Below are 22,728 nucleotides of genomic sequence, written 5' to 3'. Positions count from 1 at the left end.
TTTTTAATGAGTATGAATTCTAAGTATTGTAATCTCAAACTAATGAATTTTATCTTGCTGTTTTTGTGTTTGCTGAAGTGTTACGTACAGAAGTGAAGAAAAGCAGATACCAGACTTCCTGCCCTGTCCTACTTCAAACCCGAAGCAGAGAAAGGGAGCAGCTGAATTTGAGATGCTCTTTTTTGCAGTTGTGCATACAGTTCAAGCATAATGAGTATTGACATTTAATTAGATAGAAGTGTCATTTCGAATAAGCTTTTCTGTTAGCTATGCTCTTGTTCTTGGGGGAAGGGAGGAACAGGAAGGAATTGTCAAATTATCAAAATAGTTTATTTTTCCATTAGATTGCTGCAGTACTACCAAACTAATTTGCTTTCTTGAACAGATTGGGCACTATCCTGGGTAGAGTGACCGAACACTTGCTAATTACTATTTTTATGTCGGAAAGACTGAAATTCTGGGAGTGGTAGAGCAAGGTGTTTCACCTTTAACCTTTGTCTCTGTTAGTAACGATGTGATTAAAACAGTGAAAATCTCACTTGATATCACACAGCAGTTGTTCAAATTTGAAACCCCTATCCAAAAAAGTAGATAAAAAACTTTACCTATGGAGGTCTTAATTTAAATAGAAGACCTCAAATAATTTTTAAACTGAGAGTTATTATTAATTTAGTTGTATAGCTTGGACTGAAATCCACAGCCAGCTCCATGAAATTCTCATGTTTATAAAACAAGATGAATTAACAGTATTACAAATTTATCTGAATAAGTGGATAGAATATTAATTCTCTGTTACTGGCTCGTGTATAGGAGAAGCTGATAGTGGGGGAGAGAGGCTAAATTCATGTTCTTTTCTCTCAGCTGTTGAACTGCAGGCCCAAAATTTTCAGAAACTGTCAGATGTACTTTAAGAATTAATGCTTTTTGTGTTGGATTTGACTCTTCGTGTGGTTGAGGATCGAGGGTGTGGAAAAGGAGGATCTAAGAGTAGCTCATTCATTGAAATGCAGGTGAGATTATGGACATTTTTGTGGGCATGTGGGTATGTTGCTCTTTATTGCTCTCAAGAGTGAAGTACCTGCAGATAGGAATTTCTTTTGCTTTTCTGTATTTCTTGCATCTGTGAGGGATTTAATCAAGCGGCTCAGAGTGCCCGCAGATAATAGAAGTCTTGAGGGAATGTATAAAAGCAGCTGGAGATTAGATAAGTTTCATGTACCAGTTTTGCATATGAAGCGTGGAGGCTGCTCGGGGCCAGGCTGTGAAGAAGGGTGTCGGAAGCCCTGACGAAGGAGAGGGGTGAGCTTGGAGTCCTAGAGCTGCCAACCCCATGCAGATACCTGGGCTAACAAGAGCACAATCTGATTACCCACCAGTGAAGAGAAGTTGCAGTGGTTTTGGAAACTTTACTTTCCTAACTTCCAATGCCAGCGTCTCCTTGTATCCAGCGCTCTCTTTTGACAACTCTTTGGGAATGTAGTAGCACTGAAGGAATAGTGCCTGTAGTTACCTTGTGCAGTGACCGTAACTGTCCCAGTTCGTCAACAGGAAAAATGTGATAACCCTCTTTTCATAGAATCATAGAATCATCCAGGTTGGAAGAGACCCTTGGGATCATCGAATCCAACCATCTACCCTACACTACAAAGTTCTTCCCTATATCATATCCCCCAACACCACATCTAAACGGCTCTTAAACACATCCAGGGATGGTGACTCAACCACCTCCCTGGGTAGCCTATTCCAATGCCCGACCACTCTTTCTGTGAAAAATTCTTTCCTAATGTTCAGTCTAAACCTACCCTGTTGGAGCTTGAAGCCATTCCCTCTCGTTCTGTCATTAGTTACCTGTGAGAAGAGACCAGCACCAACCTCTCTACAGTGTCCTTTCAAGTAGTTGTAGAGAGTGATGAGGTCTCCCTTCAGCCTTCTCTTCCTCATACTAAACAGTCCCAGCTCCTTCAACCACTCTTCATAGGATTTGTTTTCCAGGCCCTTCACCAGCTTCGTTGCCCTCCTCTGCACTCGCTCCAGCACCTCGATATCTCTCTTGTATTGAGGTGCCCAAAACTGGACACAATACTCGAGGTGTGGCCTCTCACCAGTGCTGAGTACAGGGGCACAATCACCTCCCTAAAAACTTTCAAGTGGAAGTTTTAGGAAGAGTTTAATAAGTGGCCATATGATAGCTTTACAGGGGTATATTATTTTCCTTAAGCAGGATAAATTTCACTGATTTATATATTACAGATAATTAGTAAACTTCAAAAAGAAACAGAAGATTTTGATAGAGCCCAGGATCGTTAGTGATGCTGTTGCCTGGCTAGAAGTCTAGCTTGAACCTTTGCACCTGGTGACAGCAAAGTGAACTGACCCAAAGTTTACATATCAACTTTCAAGAATTATGGATACTTTCCATTGTTTGGTCAGCAGAAAGCAGGAAGAAATGAATGAAGTATGAATCAATGGAATGAGTTCAGGATTGTAGTGCATGGGTCAATTCACTTAAATGAAAATGCATTTCTACTCTCATCTTATTTATAAGGAACGTCCTGAAGCTGTGTGCTATATCAGAGTTGCTGAAAGCTTTCAAAACAAGTTTTTGAAAGAAAAAAAAACCTGAACTCTCATTTGTTGGACTCGTGAACTTCCCTCAAAGTAGTGCATGATCAACTACTGTTTAGCATTTTCAAACTGGTTTTGGTTAAAACATTTAAAGTTGTTTCACTAACATGTTTTCAATAAATGTATATGAAGACATGTTCTAGGTATAACTCAGTGTTGTTTGAAATGCATTATGTTGTATTATTCTGTTTAAACCTTCAAAATTGTCCTTGTGGTTTTAATAGGGTTTTTTTCCTCCTAATTCGATTGTCTGGATAATTTTAGTAAACATGGGGTCTGCAGTCTATTTAATGTATTCAAGCTACAGCGTGTTATAAGGATGTGGGTTTTCTATGAGTCTGGCCTGCTTTTCCACCTCTAGAATTTGTGTAGCAAATTCATGTACTGTGTTGGGCCCAAACCAGCAGGTGGGCTACAGTGGAAATATATGCCTCCCGGGTTGCTAAAATACCAGCTTCTAAACAAGTGGAAATCCTGGCAGTGCATTAGCTTCTTAGCTGCTTTAGATTAGCCATGAAAAATGGCATTTCTCATGTCCTTGCATGCGCATGTGCACACTGTACTGTGCTAAGGTGGTTGTCTTTGTGTACAGTACGTGATGTGAACTCTCTTTAAAAGAACTTTTTACTTCAAGTCAGCAAATCTGAAGGTTGCGCTCTTGGATAAATTCCATTTCAGTTAATTACCCTCTTAACCAACTGCTTATTTATTAAGCTGCTTAAAATTGGTTAGTTTATTGTAAGCCCAAGCAAATTGTCGTTTTACTGTATATATTTACATAAAAGAATAGAGGATGCCGAAAATTCACTTGTAAAGCTTCTGTACACTCTTTAATGTTCTAACCAAGCCAGTATCGCAGGAATGTTCTGCCCTTCGATAGGGAACACTCCCTAGAATTGCTTCATCGCTTGAAACCTTAGCTAAGGCAGGAAATGTTCAACTTAGTTCCTCCACAGACCTGAGAGGTAAGTGGAGTTTAATTGCACAAGTTCTGTCCTTCTCCAGTTGCTGTAGCAGCACGTGCTTTGGGTTGTTAATTCAAGCATCTAAATATTACGTGCTTAACAGAAGATGCTGAAAAAGTATAAGCAGAAACCTTCTTCATATACAGAGGTTAATCCAATTTAAATCCAATTGCATATATAGAAAGATTTTAGTATAAGTGGCAATTCACGTCCATGACATGAATATGCAGACACAGTAGTACCTTGCTTAAGTTAAGCTGCTGTTTAAACCAGTTGTTGTCAAACTTTTTTTGGTTGAATCTCACCTTTTGCCTTTACTCCTACTTCTTTTGGGGCTTCAGATTTTACCTGGGAGCTTGAAGTCAGTCCTTTATTTGTTCCATAACATATAACATAGCTAGAACATATTTTCCTTGCAGAAGTTTGCAACCAGAATAGCTGAATTTTTACCAGTTTTGTCATTTTATATATCAGTATTTGCTGGGAAATCAGATAGTTATGATTTATAACTTCATAAGCAATAGCTGCCCATCTCACTATTTTACTAGTATGCTTTCAAAATGTATAGCAAGAATGGCAATACTTGGTCAGGAGAAATAATAGTGTCTGTGTTCTCGGTGTATTTCTGGAAGAAAGGAGTAGTAAAGATGTCATGGATACAGTTCGGGGCCAATTATATTGTAAAACAAGTGTGCCGCAGTAAGACCAGTCATTGCAGGGTCTGTCTGAGCTCAACAACTGTGTCCTTTTTGTATGTGCATATGCTGATAGAGGTTGTGTACGCAATTGGCCACAAAGCAGTTACATGGAATAGCTCTGGCAGATTTTAGGAGTGTGTTTGAGAGAGTGTGTGATGGAGGCATTTTAACATAATCTCTACATACTACCACAGTATCTTTGCTGACACATGAGGAAATAGTAACTTTGCGTGAGGTTTGCAGAAAATAGTCTGTCTTTCGTCACCTTCCTCTGTAACTTTGATGGCTGTTATATTTCCATTTTGTAGAAGTATTTCCATTATTATACTTAGTCGTAAAACTGTATTCTGTATTTGCAAAAGCCTCTTAGTTCTATGGAAGAAACTTGTCTACTACAAGATGACTGTTCAGGCTACTACGTATTTTATATGGGACATGGAATATAATGTTTCATTGCCTAACCTGGAAGTTCAAAACATGGTTTCTGAAGTCCATGAAGAAAACATTCATGAATGACTGATGTCCAGCATGATGTGAATATGAGCTCTTCACCAGGAAGGTGCTAAACTCCAGCCTGTGGGAACAGTATGTGAGAAATATCTTTATGTGTGTGTTCTATTCGTTTCTTCCTTCCGTCAAGAGAGTGAGAAGGCATTGCCCTTCATGTCTGCCAGCTGGATGATCTCTTGTTCTGACCTGATGCAGCTGGTCCTGTTTCCTTACCGAACTCATAATACAGTGCCTTTTTTTTTTTTTTTAACTTGACCATTTCATTTATCTCCATTGAGAAAGACCCAAATCAGTGTCTGTGACTATTCGGTGTTTTTGGTTGGTTGGAGTGAAGATCATCTGTGTTAGAGCAAGAGCCTTGCTGGATCTGCAGGTTGGGCCTGTTGAAGGACACTGAATGGTTGCTTGGTATTAAAGCATTTTTGAGGATCAGAGGGCAGATTTTCTCCTTGCTTACTCTTTTGAATTTGTTGCTCTGTTTGAAATCCAGAATTCTTCTGTTCAGTTTAAGGCAGCGATGAGGAAGGAAGCGATGCTATCGGTCTTGATCAGCAAATAAGACAAAAATAGGGGAGAGAACAGGAGGCAAAGATGAAATGTGCCTTTTACTTCCCTTAAGGCGGGTGTGATGGTTTCTGGCCTTTAACAAGTCTTTTTTTTTTTTTTTTTTTTTTTTTTTTTTTTTTCTTCCTTCCTGCAGCAAAATTGGGGGTTGTTGAGTTAGACCCTCCTATCTCACTACCAAATGGTTTTGTGAGGACTGCAATACTTATTTGGAAGCTAAACAGTCCTACTTTGTGCACTGGTGTTTGTATTCATGGGAAAGGACTCTAAGATAAACCCTCACTGTGTCTTGGCTGATTTGTCACTTATTCAAATCCTTGTAAAATATGCCTGTCTAAGGGTTGTTTCTGTGCTATGGATAAATTGGTTTTAATCAAATTGCATGCTTTTCTGAAACCACCTTTGATTCAGCTCACAGGCAAGTACCACTCTAAAGTCTTAGCTGTAGTGGCTGGTTGTGTAGGTGCACTGATAAAGATGCTGATCTTTAGGCTGTTATGGCTAGTAAGGTGACTGACTTTTAGATTGTGTCTACGTGACAAAATACTGTCTGTAAAATGTTATGTTGTTGGTTCAGATCACTGGTTTGGGGGTTCGCTTCCTGTTCTTCTCTGTAAAGGTTTTCTTCTGCCTTTTATTTTTGGGACTTGTAGAAGTCACAGTGGAAGCAGTCTCAAGGAGTTGTCAGACGTGTACTTTCTTGTTAGGCTTTACTTTGGAGTTTTAATGTTTGCAACAAAATTTTTTATTATTTTATCATTAAGAGAAAGTAATGAGTTTAGCTTGCAGCTGGTGGGTTTATCTAGTATCTTTATCTTTTCTCAGTTTGTCATATTGGTTTAGCAAAACAAAAATAAACTTGCTGTACATCTACATGAATACAGTTCTGAAGCCAGAGTGACTGAGTAGCCAAAAAAACCCCCAAGCTGTCTGCTAAAGAAACAAGTACTTTTTAATCTGAAAATGCTGGTTAAGTCAAAACTAAGACATTTTGCTAGGATGGATTATCATCAAAAAGATTTATTTTTTTTTATGTCTGAGATGTCTGGTCATGCTGAAAGAGCTGAAGATGTGCTCTAGAAAAAGCAAAATGCCGTAGGGTTTTTTAGGGCAGTCGCTTGGGAGGTTGGCTGCAGGTGGTGGGAAGAAGGTTAAACTGTTAAGTCCCAGCCCTCTCTGATACAGACAGCTTGGGTCTCGGTCTTCTACTTTTCCACAAGGGTCTAAGTGTCTAAGCGATCAGCTATTTAGGAGGAGATTGATCTTTTATTTGTTACCCCTGATCATTTGTGTTTATTGGAGCACAGATATCTCTTTGTGATCCAGGCAAGCTCTCTAATCACTGCTGGGATATTTGCTGTCCTCTGCTAAACTCTCCTTTTTTTATTACGATACACACCCATCCCCCGAAAGGTAGGAAGCAAACGACTAAATGTTTTGGAAATCTTTATAATTTTTTGCAGAATAAGGAAAATCAATCATTTGCTATTCAGTTTTGAGAATACCTGTTTTCTTTTACCATTTTTAAGATATTTTAATTTTCTATCTCAATATGTTCTCTACTTAAGTTATGAAACTTTCTGTTTGCTTGTTGTCAAAGGATGTAGGAACAGGTTGCTGAGAGTGTAATTAAGTGAACCACAGGCCCTGGTCCTGTCAGGTACTTAAGACAGTAATTAGTATCGTTGGACAGGGCTAATAGCATCAGGTGTGCACATAAAGTACTTTGCTGGAATGGGGTTGCATGATAATCATTAGGATCTTAGTTTTGAAAGGTGAAAGTCACATTTCAATTCTTGCATTTTATTTATCAGCTGGGTGTAGGCTTGTGTTGGTCACGGTTCCTTATTTGGAGAATAGGAATTGCTTGTGCTTGCAAACTAGATACGTAAATCCAGTCAAATTGACCTAGACCAGAGGAAGATTCAGTAATTTGACAAACCTTTATCTATTCATGTTGTAATTAAAGAAAAAAAAAAAAAAAAAGAAAAAAGCAATACTAGTATTTTTGTTATCGCCATGTATTCGCATTTCTAATGATTATGCAGTGAATGCACAGGCTTTGCAGAATAATGTGTCAAAATATTTTGTGTATTTGCTATTTCCTTTTCTTCATGCCTTTTCTCTATAAAGCTTTTTGGTGTAAATAATTTTTTTTTTGCTGTTTTGCACTGAAATTAATTACTTAAGCCTCTAATATTGGGAGCCTAGTAGCCATGATGCCCAGCGATTACAGTGCTTTTTGAAGTGAAAATATTGTTCTGAACCTTTAAAAAAAGCCAAAACAACCTTAAAAATAGGGAGGGAGTGGAAAATGGACAGAAAGTAAAGGACTTCTGGAATTTTGGAATAAGGTTGTGTTGCAGTTTGTAAGACATTGTTTTGTTATTGGATATCATTAATTTAGTACTCACTTTTCTTTTGTCTGTAACAGAGTTTTTTAACAATGGACTTGCTCTTTGTTGACCTTAATTTGAAGTATGACACTCTTGTATTTGCATTTTTTGATCTTTTTAAATTTTATTTCTGTTTTGCCTGTAGACCCTGTGTGGACAGTAATGACCGCACGTTTCCGATTGCCTGCTGGCAGAACCTACAATGTACGAGCATCTGAGCTGGCACGAGACAGGCAGCATACGGAGGTGGTCTGCAACATTCTTCTCCTGGATAACACTGTACAAGCTTTCAGAGTTAATGTAAGTAGTTAGTAATTTGCTTATTGCAAATCAGTATCACTGAGCTTGCTTTCCTTTGCTGGTTTTGTACGATTAGAGTTTGACTTTCAAAATAGTGATAAGTACAGAAGGGGGAGTTGTGCTCAGGCAGGCATGTTTGTACGCGTACTTACTAAGTCACTGTGAACTTCGTCATTCTGGCATCCTCTGTAGTACTAACACATCTTCATTTCAAAATTGAATATACAAAGCATAATTTATTTCTAGTAATTGTCTTCATGGAATAAAGTTGTATAGTGGAAATGGAAGGCAGTTTTGCCACCAAGTTGAATGAGAAGCGAGCTTTTGTTTTGCTCCATTCTGATTTTTGCATTTTGAGCATCGGTAAAGTGTAATGGTAACTCTTTTCATGACTGTGTAACTGACCGTGTTAGTTGTGTGGATGGCTATATTTGGTTACAGCTATTATCTTAACGTATCTCTTTGCTTTTTTTTTTTCTTAGATTATATTCTTGTTCTGTGCTTTCCCTCACTTAAACTCGCCACCTTCTAATGCACTCATGAGGATGGCAGGGAAGAAAATAGGAAGCTGTTTGCTGAATGCTGAGGACTGTTACTGGGAAAAGTGAATAACTTTTACATATAAGCTTGGAATTTAAAATAGGTTATTCGTCAGATTTTCTAATCTGTAATCCTTGATAAGGAGTTAAAATGAAAATGTTTATGATTTTGTGCATATGTTCGCACAAGTGCAACCATTTCTTTCAACTTCTTGATGAAAAGAAACCCACAAACAACAGGCAAGGACCTCATTTTATTTAAACATTAAAGCATTTGAAGTGATCTTTATGTGAGAAGAACCAGAACTCAACAGGAACGCAGCTGTTGGGTGTCTTGGGGCAGGAGAACTCAGCTGTTACTTTATAAGCTATAGAATTGATGACGTATGCAGAGAAAGGTTCAATAATGTGATGGTGAAAGTTACAGGTGGCATGATTATTACAGTTTTTCAAGAGGAAATTGAACTTCAGCGAACTGTGAGAAAGAGTAGCTCGATATCAAATAAGGCTGTGGGACTTCAGATGGGAAGCGAGGGAGAAACTGAAACAGTTCTCAAGTCTATATGAACAAGTTTAATTTGGACTATTTGGAAAAGTTCTAATGCTCAGTAATTATATTGAATTCTGATACCCAGCAATCAGTGAGGATATTGATACATTTGAATGTTTTAGGGCAGATTTGCGAGAGTGAGCGCGTTTCTCTGTAATCCTGTGGTTAGAGCCTGTGCAGCCTGCAGCTGCCTGTCAGAGGAGCACTATCTCTATTATCTAGCAAAAGCTTGCAAGGATCCAGTATCGAGTGGCTTAACCACCAAGTCTACCTTTAAATCTTACTTGTTTTAGATGTTTCAATTAAGGTAGAAGGTTTTAAGATGGTCTCTTAAGGCACTTTTGTAGTTTGAGCAGGAGCTGTCTAGCTTTATGGGATTTCTGTGTAGTTAAGAGTGGGAATTTTAGTTGATGGAGTTGGGGTAGGAATGACCAAAGACTTTAATTTATCAACATCAAGCCTCATTTCCTTTCTGGGATAATTTCTCCTATATCCCTTTTCCCTTTTTCTTGACAATATTCCCCTGATCTTCTGTATCTTTTCTCTTTTCATCCTCTCTAACAGTTTCCAAGTCTATACTGCCTGCCAAAAAGCAGTGTGTGCAGAATGTGGTTGGACACAAAGCATTAAAAGTGCATGAGAAATTGTAATATATTCTTTTTCCCTTCAGGTGCATGAATTTTCCATTAAAATATCTTTCTTGCAGTTTTTCGTTTGTTTACAAGCATCGGCTGAAATAAGGAATAATTGTTGTAGAGTAGGTATGGGAGATTATACTTCTTTTTGATCTAGGTGTTCAAAAGCTGTATGTTGTTATAGAATGGTAGTGCCTGTCTAGAGTAGAGTCACCAGTTATAAATCCTCAAATGTCTATTCTGTCTCTCCCACGAAAAAATTATGTAATATGTTCTCACCACTTCCCTGGTGTACTAAATATTTTAGTTGCAAGGATCACGCTTTAGTGCTTATACAGATCAGCCTGCAAACTTGTCTATTAAAACTGAGTTTAGGGAATAAAACGTTCCTTGGTGCTCAACATTTTGATCTCGGGTCTTAGCCTCAATCTGTATTTTTAAAAATAAAGTGTTCAATCATAACAAATGTATACTAACCTACACGATATACAGGTTTTCAGGGTTTATAGCTGTGTTTTACTTTATTGTGGTTGACACAATACTTGGTAATAAATATTTATGGAATTGTTTTCAAAATAGGAAGAACAAAGATAATATCAAATAAATTAGCGAGGTTTTTTTCTCCTGGTGATTGCTATAGGTGTTCTGTATGCTACTGATTGTAAAGCTTAATCATCTGGAGTATGCAGTGCTGTATTAATAAAAAGGTACTCAAATGCTATTTCTTTTCCGACAGCAAAGTACTGATCACAGACAGTGTCTCTTGATAATTCACGTGAAATGTTCTAAGTTCACATTTCAACCAGCCTTTGCCATTGATCTACAAAATAAGCATTCTTTGTACTAAGCCTTACCTTGTATAGAGCGTAAGAAATCAAATCAAATAATCCCTGTGGATTGTAGCCAGACAAGGGTTATTTTGGGTGCTGGCAGAAATCAGTTGGAACTAACCTGTGCATATATTTGAAGAGTAGAAAACCTTTCTATAAAATGCTCTGCTTGTTAAATGAAGAACTCCTGCTTTGGGCCTGAAAAGCGTATTTCAGAGAACATGTATCTGGAATAAGTGAGGCTGGCTTGAGTTAATTATGTGATCAGGATGATTTGCATTAACGTAAACCTGCTGCTTCAAGATCAGATTGCTTTAATTGTTTTTAATTAAGTGTTTAAATACCTCAAATTGTATCTTTTCTGTGCAGGCTGACTTTACTGTATTCCCTGAAAGCCAGTACATAGATACAGAGAACACATGAAACTTGAGCGGAAAACTAAGTCAAGGTAGATGGGATAAGTTGTTCTGTGAACGAGCCTAGTGGGCTGGTGGTCATGGACAAATGTTCAATTTGCAGCCTTTATTGTCTCAGAATTCTCCTCAAAGTTAGTGAATTTACACTCTAATGGAAGTAAAATCTAGAAATCTGTAAAATGACCCAAACCAAAACAAAAAAAACCCACACCAACTAATTCTAGAAGTGAAATTTTCTATAGAATTCTAATTCTAGAAGTGAAAATTTTCAATAATCTAATCTTCAGCATTACTTAGTTGCTTCCCTTTTTTTCTTTGACCAAAAAAAATTAAATAACCCGCTTGGAAACTTTTTCAAAACAAGATAAGTTTTTGCAGAGCTCACGTAAGATGTAGAAAGGAAGGAGGCAGTAGTGCAGCACTGGCTGTTTGGGGATGTGCTAGCTTGACTCTCAACACGCGTATTGTGGTGAGGTGGGAGAAGGGAGGTTCCGGTGTTGCCATTAGTGAAGGAGCCCTGCAACGTCCCACAAACCTGTGAGCAGCCTCTATAGCCGTCTGACCTCCTCCAGGAAAGCTTGGGACCTGTCATCCCATACTTCGGTCATCAGAAGGCCAGATTTGTTTGGAGTGACACGCCAGCAGTGTCCTCTGGCGTTTGCTGTAGATTCCACTAGTTCTGTAGGCCACCAACGAAACCAGAATGTCACCGATATGAATTGGGATGATGGTGGTTGTTGGTAAGCAGGCATTAAACCATTGTCATAGCAGATCTTTTCTTAAGTTTTCAAACCCCGATGCCTGCAAACAGCTAACAATCATTTTGCAATTACAAATGAGTGCGTGTGTATCCAGTGGTACTAGGTGTTAGCCACTAGATGATAGATACTTCATAAAGTGCAGTTAATGTATTGATGTCTGGTGTTAATGTCAGATTTGTTCTGAAAGGCCAAAATTTGTTAGATGTTTTGCCTCCAGCAATGACTAATGAGAAGTAGGCATAACGTTCTAATACTCCAATTCAGAAAAAATGTTGGTATGTTTTGTATCTAACTACTGCAGTTGTATGTTAGATAGTTCTCATTTTTCATATATTTTTCCTTTATTCCCTGTTTTAAGAGGAAATATTGATATCTAACTTTATAGGAACAAAGCAAGTTTCTTTCTATGCTAATCCCCTTTTATTGGTTTTGGTTTTTTATTTAAAAAAAAAAAGTAAAACTAGAAACTTGTCACATACTTTTTATAATTTATAGCAGCTATTCAAATGGTTGTGATAGTATTACAAATATTTTGGACCTTTCACAAGAAGCAGGATTGTGACCTTCACCTGCTCTGGCAAGCTGCAACATCATTATATAAGTATCAGAGACAGGTTAAACTGAGGTCTGGTTTTACTAGATGCTTATCTTTATTTTGCACTGAGAGTAAAACATCGTGATCAAAACAAATGCTTCATGTTGAAACTAGTCTTCTCTTACCAAATCTGCTGCTCTGTTGCAGGAGAAATACCTTCCTTGCGGTCGTGAAATGACGTTCTCTATTACTAAATTCAAACTGATCAGCAAGTTCTAATCTTTTATCATTAGGAAACATCTATTCAGATATTTAAGAAATAGTATAAATTCTCAGGTTTAGGTTGGAAAAAAAGCAACAGAATTGATGTCTGCATGTTGTTTGAAGAAGTAACATGTCAGCTGTGGTAAATGTAAGCCTAAACTTGGGTTCCAAACGTCTCCTGTTTTCTGATAGTTACTGTCATAAGTTCTTAGTTTGAGTTCTGATTTAAATCTACATGGGGAAAAATGCCAAGAAGCAATTAGTGTTGCTATGTAATTTTAAAATTAGTTTTATTTGCTGAAAAAAAGGTACCGATTACAGGTTTATTTCAAAATATATCAGAAACTTCTAATTTAGTAAAAATGGGTGACTATTTTTGGATTGCACACAAAAGTTGCCTTATGCATTTTTATAGTTGTATATTTCTTATGTTAACATCTGGGTTTTTTCCTTTGCTTGTTTTTAGTTATTGGAAAGTAAATTTTTCAGTAGTGAACTTTTTAACAATGGTGCTCCTACTGGTTGTTCATTTTGTTAAACATCAAGAAATTTTCTCTGTATGATTTTTTTTTTAAAAAAATCTTTTTTCAAAGTAAATGTAGCAATTCTTAGATCACTTTAACTTAGCAAAGTTTATATGGGATCTGAAATACATGCCTTTTAATTTCAACTTACATACACGGAGCTATGGTTGTGATTGTCCTGCTGCGATCATTTCTAGCATAATTTGTTGATAGCAATTTTCTAATTTTTTTATTATTATGAAATAAATTATCAAGCTTCTTGGAGTTTTTAGCCCCCAAGACATGGTTTTGACAGTTTACTCAACTTCAGTGTAATTTCAGCTGAACAAAGAAAAGGCTTTCGGTAGAATGCTCTTAGATGTTAACAAATGCCTGAATGTGATTTGTAGATTTTCCCACATATGGATATTAATGAAACTCTTGCAACCTTCTTTTGGCCTTGTAGTTATATATTTCTGTTTTAACAGCTGTAAAAGTAAACTGTTGTGTAATGTCTATGAGAAGTGAGGTCATTTGGGAGCAGAACAGCATTTTTTTTGTTTTAAAACTTTAAAAATATCTTATTGTCTACAGTAAACAAGGCAAGATGTATCAAATCCACTCTAGTATCAATAATACTCGGCACCTAGAAGATTGTTAGAAGCTTACCTGGTGCCAGAGAAGTAGAAAATCTGGTTGGAAAATGTATCAATCATCTCTTTCATAATTTTTTTTGTTGTTTGACAGTTGTTCTTGCAGAATTTTTCCTCATCTTTCGTACTTCAAGAAGCTATGACACTTCAGCTTCTTGAGAAACTCCCTTCGTATTTTACCAAATGTATTTATTGAGTCCTGTCATAATGGTACATTGGCGTTTCAATTTCTGTGTTGGCAGTATTTTCAGGTTAGGCAAAAAATCGCTGGATACCAACAGCTGCAGAGTCTTTTTATATCATTTTGTGGGTAAGATTTGTCCCTGTAGTAGAAATCAAGTTTGTTCACTTGCTCTGAAAAGCAATGTGACTGTTATTCCGTTCATTTGAATTAGTTCATTTAGAGTGAAGTAGTATCTTTGATAGAATGCATTTAAATAACACTTCTCAGTTAGATACTTGGCTGCTTCAGCTGTCCATGACATTTAACTTTGGAAATATTTTCAATATGCTGGTTCATTTAGATTCAGAAATAGATTTTTCAGGTAAAATAAGGAAGAATAGCTTGTACAGACCTGTACTTTTAAATTCAGTGACCCAAACAAGGCTACAAAGTTCTTTGTCAAATCCTACCCTTTTTTCTTTTCTTTTTTCAGTATTCCTTTTCAATATCAAATTTGGCTAACGACTGGCTTTCAGGAATAATCACATAGCTAGCTGAGAAGTGAAAAATTCTTACTGTCAGAAAATGACAAAGAGAAAAAATAATAATTCCTTATATATGTTTTAAAAAGAGAGATGAAACTCCTTTAACAATAGTGCTCTGGGGATACACTTTGTGGTATTCAAATCTAGGCTGCTATAGCACATCTGAAAGAATGTGTATGTTCTCTGCCTGCCTGAAGTCTGTGTGTCTGATTATATATTTGTTCACAAAACAATATATGTATTTGTTCTCTGCAGAAACATGATCAGGGACAAGTTCTATTGGATGTAGTCTTCAAGCATCTCGATTTGACAGAGAGAGATTACTTTGGTTTACAGTTGGCTGATGAATCTACTGATAACCCTGTAAGTTTGCTCTGGTTTATAAATACATAAATAAATGTTGTAAGGCATGAGCATGTTCGTCACTGCATCATTGTTCGTCACGGGCTCTGTATCATTGTAAAGAGAAGTAAATAGAAGCCATTGCAATATTGTGCTATTTTCTCCAACTGTGTCATTTGAGTGGTTCAGTATCACCTTGCAGATATGATAAAACTAAATGTAAACGGTTACAAGTTTGGAGTGAAATGTTGAGATCTGTGCTTATGAAATAATACCGTAAAAGGATATTGCTTATTTTATTATATCTATTTACTAGGCTACAGGATCATTGTTGTATGAATTTTTTTTTTTTTCATTAGGACTTAATGAAAAAATGAAGGGGTTTTAGATTGTCCTGTATGGTATTTTTGTTTCTAGGCCAGATACCTGGTAGATCTTTTAATAGTGCTTCATATAGTCCATTATCTATCAAGGGCTGTCAGCTCATCACCTTAAGAGGAAAAAGAAGGGACTCCTTTGAAAATGAGTGTTTATAATAGTTCATGCATTTTAATTGAAAGGAAATTCCATAGGGCTGAAGCTTTGTAAACCATTTTATAATTCACCAGTAGAAATAAATAGATCCAGCTCTAGTGTTCAGTGGCTGTAATAGTTATAGCTATACTGCTGAGATCATCATTGCTTGAAGAATACTTCTTGAATACTTCCTTTTATAGGTATCAAATGTTTAATACTTGTTTTAAAGTGCAATTTAACTAAGTATTATTCCTTATAATGCAGTTTTTACCTAATTCCCATTATATGCATGTCACAGTGATGGGCTCTAAATTTATCTCCCGACTGGTGTGTCAAAAGTAATTTTTGTTCACAAAAAGTGCAGAATGTAATCTATAGAGATAAGTGACACAGTAAGGTGTTAATCATTCAGTAACTAAGGTGAATTTCAGAAGATAGTGCAACTTCCTTTGGTAAATGCAGATTTGGTCTACTGTTGTTTTTCCATCAAGAGTGACTGTTCTAAATAGGAAGAATGCTTTTTTTTGATATTACTAAAAGGTTGGGGTTTTTTTCTTTTTACTATTTTTTAATGTCGAAGAGGAAGAAAGAAGTCACAATACAGCCGTAATTTTTCTTCTGCCTGAATAGTGAACTACTTCCACATTTCTTTCTTCTCTAGAGCAAATTATTCTTAATTATATTCTTTTTCTAAATTCCGGTAACATTAAGATTATTAATATGAATCAGACTGTATAGCACAGTTGTAGATATTTAACAAAGTTTTCTTTTGTAGCTTTGTGGATAGTTCTGTTAAGACATTGGCAAGCTGGCCTCATTATCTTTCTATTCTAGACTTTGTTTCCAAGCTGAAAAGACATAGGCATGCTGTAAAAAAGGCTGAATTATTTTTCAGCTTTGCTTAAGAAGTATTTAATTGAATATCACTCAATATTTTACTCAACTTCCAAAAATTTGTAGTGTTTCACATTTATCTGGCCTTCCAAAGCTTAGACTTCTAAGATCTCTTTTTTTAGTTTATCTATCAGCAGCTGAACACAACACTGTAATAGAAGGATCTGGTTAAGAGTTAGTCCAAAAGAAGAATGACTTCACAGCTATTTGATATAAACACATGCTTTAAAGGTTTAGTATTCTTTTGATTTCTAAATATTTTGGCTTTTCAGCACATACCTAGTTGCCATGAAAACAATGTGTCAGAGCTAAATAGAAATGTTACCAATATTAGTCATGTAAGCCTGAAGAACTTAAGGGTTTGACTAATTTCAGGTTTTGGTATCAGTTTACTTTTACGTTCGATTCTTTTGAACAAAGAAACTGGATTGGATTCACAAATATTCTAGTTACTTGTGAAATCACAAAGCAGAATATTAGTAGGATATATTCAATACAGCAAGAGATAAAGGTGATGGGGAAAAGGGAACTCTGCTAATTGAGTGTGAAATCTCTGACATTGTGTCTAAACATGGATTTCGTAAACTGCACAAGCTTTATGTTTTTCTTTTAATATTAAGTCACAGTAGAAGTCAATGCAAGAAAGCACAGATGCTGTGTAGAGCTGAAGTGGTGTATTTGGTGAGGGTCTTGGGCTGTGAGTACCTGGAGCAATGCTCAGGGGGTAATGGTGCATCGTGGGGGTGAGGGTGCAGCGAATGCTGTCAGTGTGGGTGCTGGAGCACCCGTGAGAGGAGGGAGTGAGGCAGGGATTGTTGCTGCAGGAGGAGAGAGTACGGAAATGACCGTCCAGGGGACTGGGGTACAAACTTCATGGATCCCTGAATCTACCTGCCTCTCAGACTCAGTGGGATGTAAATGGGATAACACGTCTCACTAGCAGCACATTGATTCGTAAAGTTCTGGTACTTTTGCCTAAATCCTGTCGACTTCAGCTTCTTTACAATATTGAGTGGTTTAACCCTCTGCAATTTCCCAGAGACACAATCACCTTTTGCATTTGGATCTAATAATATCACTTGAAAACATAGATATTGCCTGTTAAATATGGTTCAAAAAAAGTTACGTTTCTATAGTTTGAGCTGTGCTAGTACATACCAAATTGATCTTTACAGCCAGAAGAAACTGTAAATACAAGCTTTTCTGCTTTGCATTTCAATTCCAGGTTTTCTGGATTAACAGTAATCTCAAACAGTATTTCCCACCAAGAAAAAAAAAAAAGATTATCAGTCAGATCTGTGTATTTATTAGATACATTGGATCATAAACCCTTGCTTAAAGATACTCAAGTATCTTTCACCATGTTTTGAAAGGTTCTTATATAAAACTCATGTGTGTCCCTGGCTGGAGAGTCCTTCTTTAAGCCTTTACATTTGGTCTTAAAAGTTAATTGATCCTATGTGAAGTCTTTTTTTTAAATAATCACACTCTTTAAGCTGTATCACACCCTTTTTTTAGTTCCTCTTAAGTCACCTACTACAAGGATACAGCATTTGGATGTAGTCATCATTGTTTGCTATTCAAAATGAATAAAATGACTCAGAACTAACTTCAGATCCATATAGTGTGTCAGACAGCTCAGGTACCGCTGTGTATTGGTTTCCTCCTCCCTCACGTGAAAAAAAAAATAAAAAGCCCTGTGATAAATATGAGGTAGTTACATGCCGTAACAGGGTTAGGTCTCCGTCACTTCATAGGAACTGTGGCCATATATCCGTCTCCAGAGGGTTGTGGGCTTGCATTGCAAGGCAGGATGAGGAATCGAACAGTATTTGTAACAAAAATAGACTTACCAGTTAACTGAACTACACTGGTACGTGCAGAGTCTCCTGGGTTGCTGGTGGGGAGTGGTTTTAACAGCTTGTAGGAGTTTCCAGAGAACGATACTTATCTCTGAAATTTGCAGCATTGATTTCTATAAAGATCTGTCTGTACTTCCCCACAGCAGCGTTCTCCGGTAGGGACGATTGAGATTGGCTGCCATTTGGTAAAATTGTTCTGTAGTCCTTAATACATTAGGCTGAGTGCTGAGCTTCTGCTTTCCAAGATCCCAATTAGCGACTTACCAGAGATGACACTCGGGCTGACAAGTTGAAGAAAATCTATGAGCCAGTGGGAACACTCTCTGGATGTGTCAGACCTGCAAAGTGCAGAGTCAAAAGTACTGGAACTAGTTTAAGCAAATTAACTTCTGAGTTGGGTAAATTAGCCTGCTTATAGTTCTTCACTGCCACAGTTGGTTCACCTTAGACCAATTTGTAGAGCTTCTGAAGGTTGTTAAACACACCATAGTTGAGTTCTAACCTCTCTCCGGCTCACGTGACAATCATAGAATCAAGGTGTAGTCGAATTAGCGTTCAAAGAGACAGCTATCCCGACGGCAGAGACTAATTTCAGGGGAAGAAGAACAATAGCAACTGTTGATGATAATGTTGGTGTCTTTCCAGAATCAGCAAGAAGACTCTGTATGCCATTAAGACATTTTGGTAAAGGACCAAGTAAAAAGTGATAGAAAAGCAACAGTGACTTAATTTATGAGTCTATAACTTGTACTTTTTTTCTGTCTCTAAAGTTGGTGTTATAATTTGTGTCTTTCCAGAGGTGGTTGGATCCAAACAAACCTATCAGGAAACAATTAAAAAGTGAGTACATGTATGTATTTGGTCAATTCATATATCATTATGATGCTGTTTTTCCAGGGTACCCTGATTAATTAGAAATAACTTTTCTTGACTGTAGGAGGATCTCCTCACAGTTTGAACTTCAGAGTTAAGTTTTTTGTAAGTGACCCAAACAAGCTCCAAGAAGAATATACAAGGTACGTCTAGTTAATTTATCAATAAAACATTTTTCTAGAAGGATTATGTTTAAGGGGAAAACTATTATTAATTTTTTTAAGGTATAACATGGAAATTTTCTTTTAAATAATTTTTGTGTCATATTTGCGAGCATCTAATTTTTGCCTAATAATTACAAATATGAACTGTGCAGTTGTACCAAATCAATATAACAAAAAGCCTCTGTGAATAAATTTACAAACTTATATGCAAAGTGAAGTAACTATGTGAAGAAAATACTACCAGAAAAGGGAAAGTAGAGAGAGAGGAAAAACTTTAACCCTACTATTCACCAATGAGTACAAATTTAATTTTATCCTTACTTGTGTTCTCCTTTATGATTAAAAAATTCCTGAGCTTTCTGCATTTTCTCTTGATTCCTCCCCCCCACCCCCCCACCCCAATTTTCTGCTTGGCACTAATAAAATTAATCTCTGTTTGTACGGTTGTAGTCCTAGTTTGAAGCATGTAAGCTTTTTTTGATAGCAGTGTGTTGAAGTCAGTTGAAGAAAATGCTCAGTGTGACTCAAGACAGGAGGCTCGGGAATTGCAATTAGTCCCTGAAGAAATGCCTCAAATTTTCACTAGTCTTAATTAGTTCTGGTCCTCTACATAACTGGCATGAGTTGACAGATTGGAATTTTTGGATGTCAGCCATTCTGAAAACAGGTCAGCCCCACTCAAAAAACAATATCTAAATCATTAAGGATAGCTTTAGAAGCGTAAGTACCAAAACTGTGAAAATTGGAGTCCACGTTTGTTTATGATTTCTTTGGATTTGTCATATTTTGGACAAAATTTTGGACACATCTATGCAGACAAAATTTACTAAAATAAGTCCCAGAGATCCTGGATCAGGCTTTGTTTTATTGAAATATTTACTCAGAAGAAATTTGGCAATTTACTATATCTAAATAATGAACAATGTGTTATTTAATTAAAGGACAACATATAAGATCCCTAAGGAGATGGGAAAAACAGTAAATGTTGATCAATATGAAGTAAACAGTAAGGAAAAGAGATAACTGTTTACTTTAAGTGTTCTGCTGTAAATACAAAGCTATAAATACAGCGTTCATTTAGATGAGAATAATGTACGTTTGGTGTATGTAGGTCAGCTCTGCCTTTTTTGCTAATAGGCCTAATTGCCCCTGAGAAAACTCATTTGTATTTGGAATTATTATAAAGAGATAATAACTATCTGTGGGGTTTTTTGGAGTGAAGTTAGGATGCCATGTCACAAACATGGGGTCATTTCATGTGATCACCATTCACCCCTTTAAAAAGAAACAAAGCACAAAGTTCTGACAATTCCAGCTCAAGCTGAGACCTTTTGAATACACTCAATTTTTATAAATTTCATTAAAACAGAGGAATGAGCTGACATATGAGGCAGTATGAATGGATGTCAGGGAAAGGTTCAGCGCAAGCTCGTGTAGTCTTAGACCTCTGTGAATCCGTGATGGGGAGGCAGGGTATGAACACCCCAGGTCAGAAGAGGTCAGCGGGAGCCCAGCTTGTGTCGGAGAGTGTAGCTTTAGGAGCTCGGCTTGGTCGGAAACGGAGCTTCATTAGTTCTGCTCATGGTGGAAAGACTTGCTTATTAACGTTGACTCCACTTAGCAATAACTCTGACTTACGCTTTTCTAGGTGTGTATATATATATATCTATATATGTAAGGAAGATGAAAGCATTGTAATGCAGTCCCACGTTTATTGTTTTAGCTGAGTTTGTTGAACAGGCTTTTTCAGATCTACATTGCGAACGCTTCTATCGATTTCTAGTTTTGCTCAATAGTATGCGAGGCTCTGTGTTCAAACTGGGGTGGGTTAGCTAACAAGCAATTAACTTCACTGTTTGCTGAAAATAGCGGATAGAAAATGAACTCTGCTTGGTTCCTTAATCACAAGGTCCCTTAAGTAACATGGAATATTTCTAATAAAGTGTTGCACCATAAAAAGTAAAATAAAATGAGGGTGCAGCTGCACGTACAGGATGTTTTTGTCCTACATTTTTGCAGCCATAAATGTTAACAGGAAAAATAGAAAAAAATTGCTTTATTCAGTATACTTGTGAAGAGATGCTCAAGTGCTCACCAGGTGAAGCATATCCTTTTAATATGTAAGTTTAACTTTTCATTTATTGCTTTTTTTAACAGGTAAAAAAATTTTGCTTTGTCTGTCCCCTTTTTGGTTTCAATGTGCATTTTAAAGTGGAAAACGAAAAAGTATTTTGAGGTCTCTAAAATCTGGCTAATGTCTCAGTTTTAATTTCTTGAGGTTAATACCCTAAACTAAGCTTCTTGCCATTCTGGTCAGTTAAAGAACCTCCAGAGGGTTTTGTAGGAGTTGAACACATGGGCTAACGTCTTTGCTTGTCAGTTTGTAATTATTTTCCCTCATTTTCTTTCAAACATGGAATGTTTTACCTTTCCACTATATGTAGCTTATAAATGATTGGATTTCTGGGTGTATATTTGTAAATGTTTGTGGAAGTCTTTAGAGTGTTAGTTAATCCACTTTCTGAAGGCTACGCAATTATAAGAAGTTATATTACGTGTAATAAACTATTATATTTTATTTTTAATTTCTTAGTGCAAGTTAATATCGGGAAATATTTGATGTTTGGTTTCAGTTGAACTTGAACTAGGTGGTTTTGATAAGTAATTTTGAGGAATGTTTATAATGAATGGGTATGGCTGACTCTCTACTTCGAAATCAGAATTACAAGAAGGAAACCAGATGATTTTTATAATAACAATAATGTAGGAGGTCCCAAAACAGAATAAATTTATAAACAGGAATGATGTTTAAATTTTCCACTCAGCAAAACTTTTTTTTTTTTTTTTTAATAAAAAGGCATTAGAACCTAAATTTTGCAGCTGCTTTTGTGCCCTGTTAATAAGGGCTTTTTGCTGAAAGTTTAAGCTTTTGTTAACATCCTGCCATCTCAGAAGGTCTTGTTTGTTACCCCGCTTCGGTCTCTGTGTCGGTGGAGGTTTATAGCAGGTGTGATTTCCCACTTGATGTAAACATTTATACTTCTGTGAAATTGTCTAAGACCTTTGAGTGAAATATGAAGGAACTAAATTGAATGAACAAAAGATTCATTCTGAGATGTTAACAAAATATTTGGGTTTTGTTGGAGAAACAAAGGAAGTAATTTAGAAGGAAATCTGTTCGCAGTTTCAGGTTTGTTGGGGTTTTTAAGTCCCAGTGTTTCTGCTGCTGCTGTTTGGTGGGAAATAGTTCTTGTTTTAAAGTGTTCATCTGTTCCTTTTGCTGTTTCCATCTCCTTCCTGACTTGAAAGAGTGGGCATGGGAAGACTAAACGAATTTCTAAACCAAGCTTTTCTCACATCATAATTAAAGAAAACTTCAGAAGTTCCAGGGAAGTCAGTTGGAAGGCATTTGACATAATAGAATCCACAACTTTTATTTAAGAATGTAGCTCCAAAATATTAAGAGAAATTCTTTTAATTTAAATGAAAGCAGAGTCATAACAAATACTCAATGAGGATAAGTTAATTTTATCAGCCTGGAGTACAAATCATTCTTACTAAGGTACCTCCATACATGGATGCAAACTTCAATTTTTGGTTGCTGTATTGAATAGTTCTGTTGTTC

General features: G+C 36.6%; 1 protein-coding gene across 1 annotated transcript in view; it reads left to right on the top strand.

Moving 5' to 3' along the window:
• Window positions 1-7,911: 7,911 nt before the first annotated feature.
• Window positions 7,912-22,728, top strand: part of PTPN4 (protein tyrosine phosphatase non-receptor type 4) — a 71,346-nt gene continuing 56,529 nt past the window's right edge. Inside the window, exons 1-4 of the mRNA XM_074144707.1 lie at window positions 7,912-8,058; window positions 14,708-14,815; window positions 18,864-18,906; window positions 19,004-19,082. Of these exons, the coding sequence (XP_074000808.1) occupies window positions 7,921-8,058; window positions 14,708-14,815; window positions 18,864-18,906; window positions 19,004-19,082 (368 nt within the window). The 5' untranslated portion in view covers window positions 7,912-7,920. The remainder of the gene's footprint in view (window positions 8,059-14,707; window positions 14,816-18,863; window positions 18,907-19,003; window positions 19,083-22,728) is intronic.

The sequence above is a fragment of the Numenius arquata genome, chromosome 3 (genome assembly GCF_964106895.1).
Source record: "Numenius arquata chromosome 3, bNumArq3.hap1.1, whole genome shotgun sequence".
In the NCBI taxonomy this organism is placed as follows: domain Eukaryota; kingdom Metazoa; phylum Chordata; class Aves; order Charadriiformes; family Scolopacidae; genus Numenius; species Numenius arquata.
The sequence above is the reverse complement of the archived record's forward strand: the minus strand, read 5'-3'. Positions and strand labels throughout refer to the sequence as shown.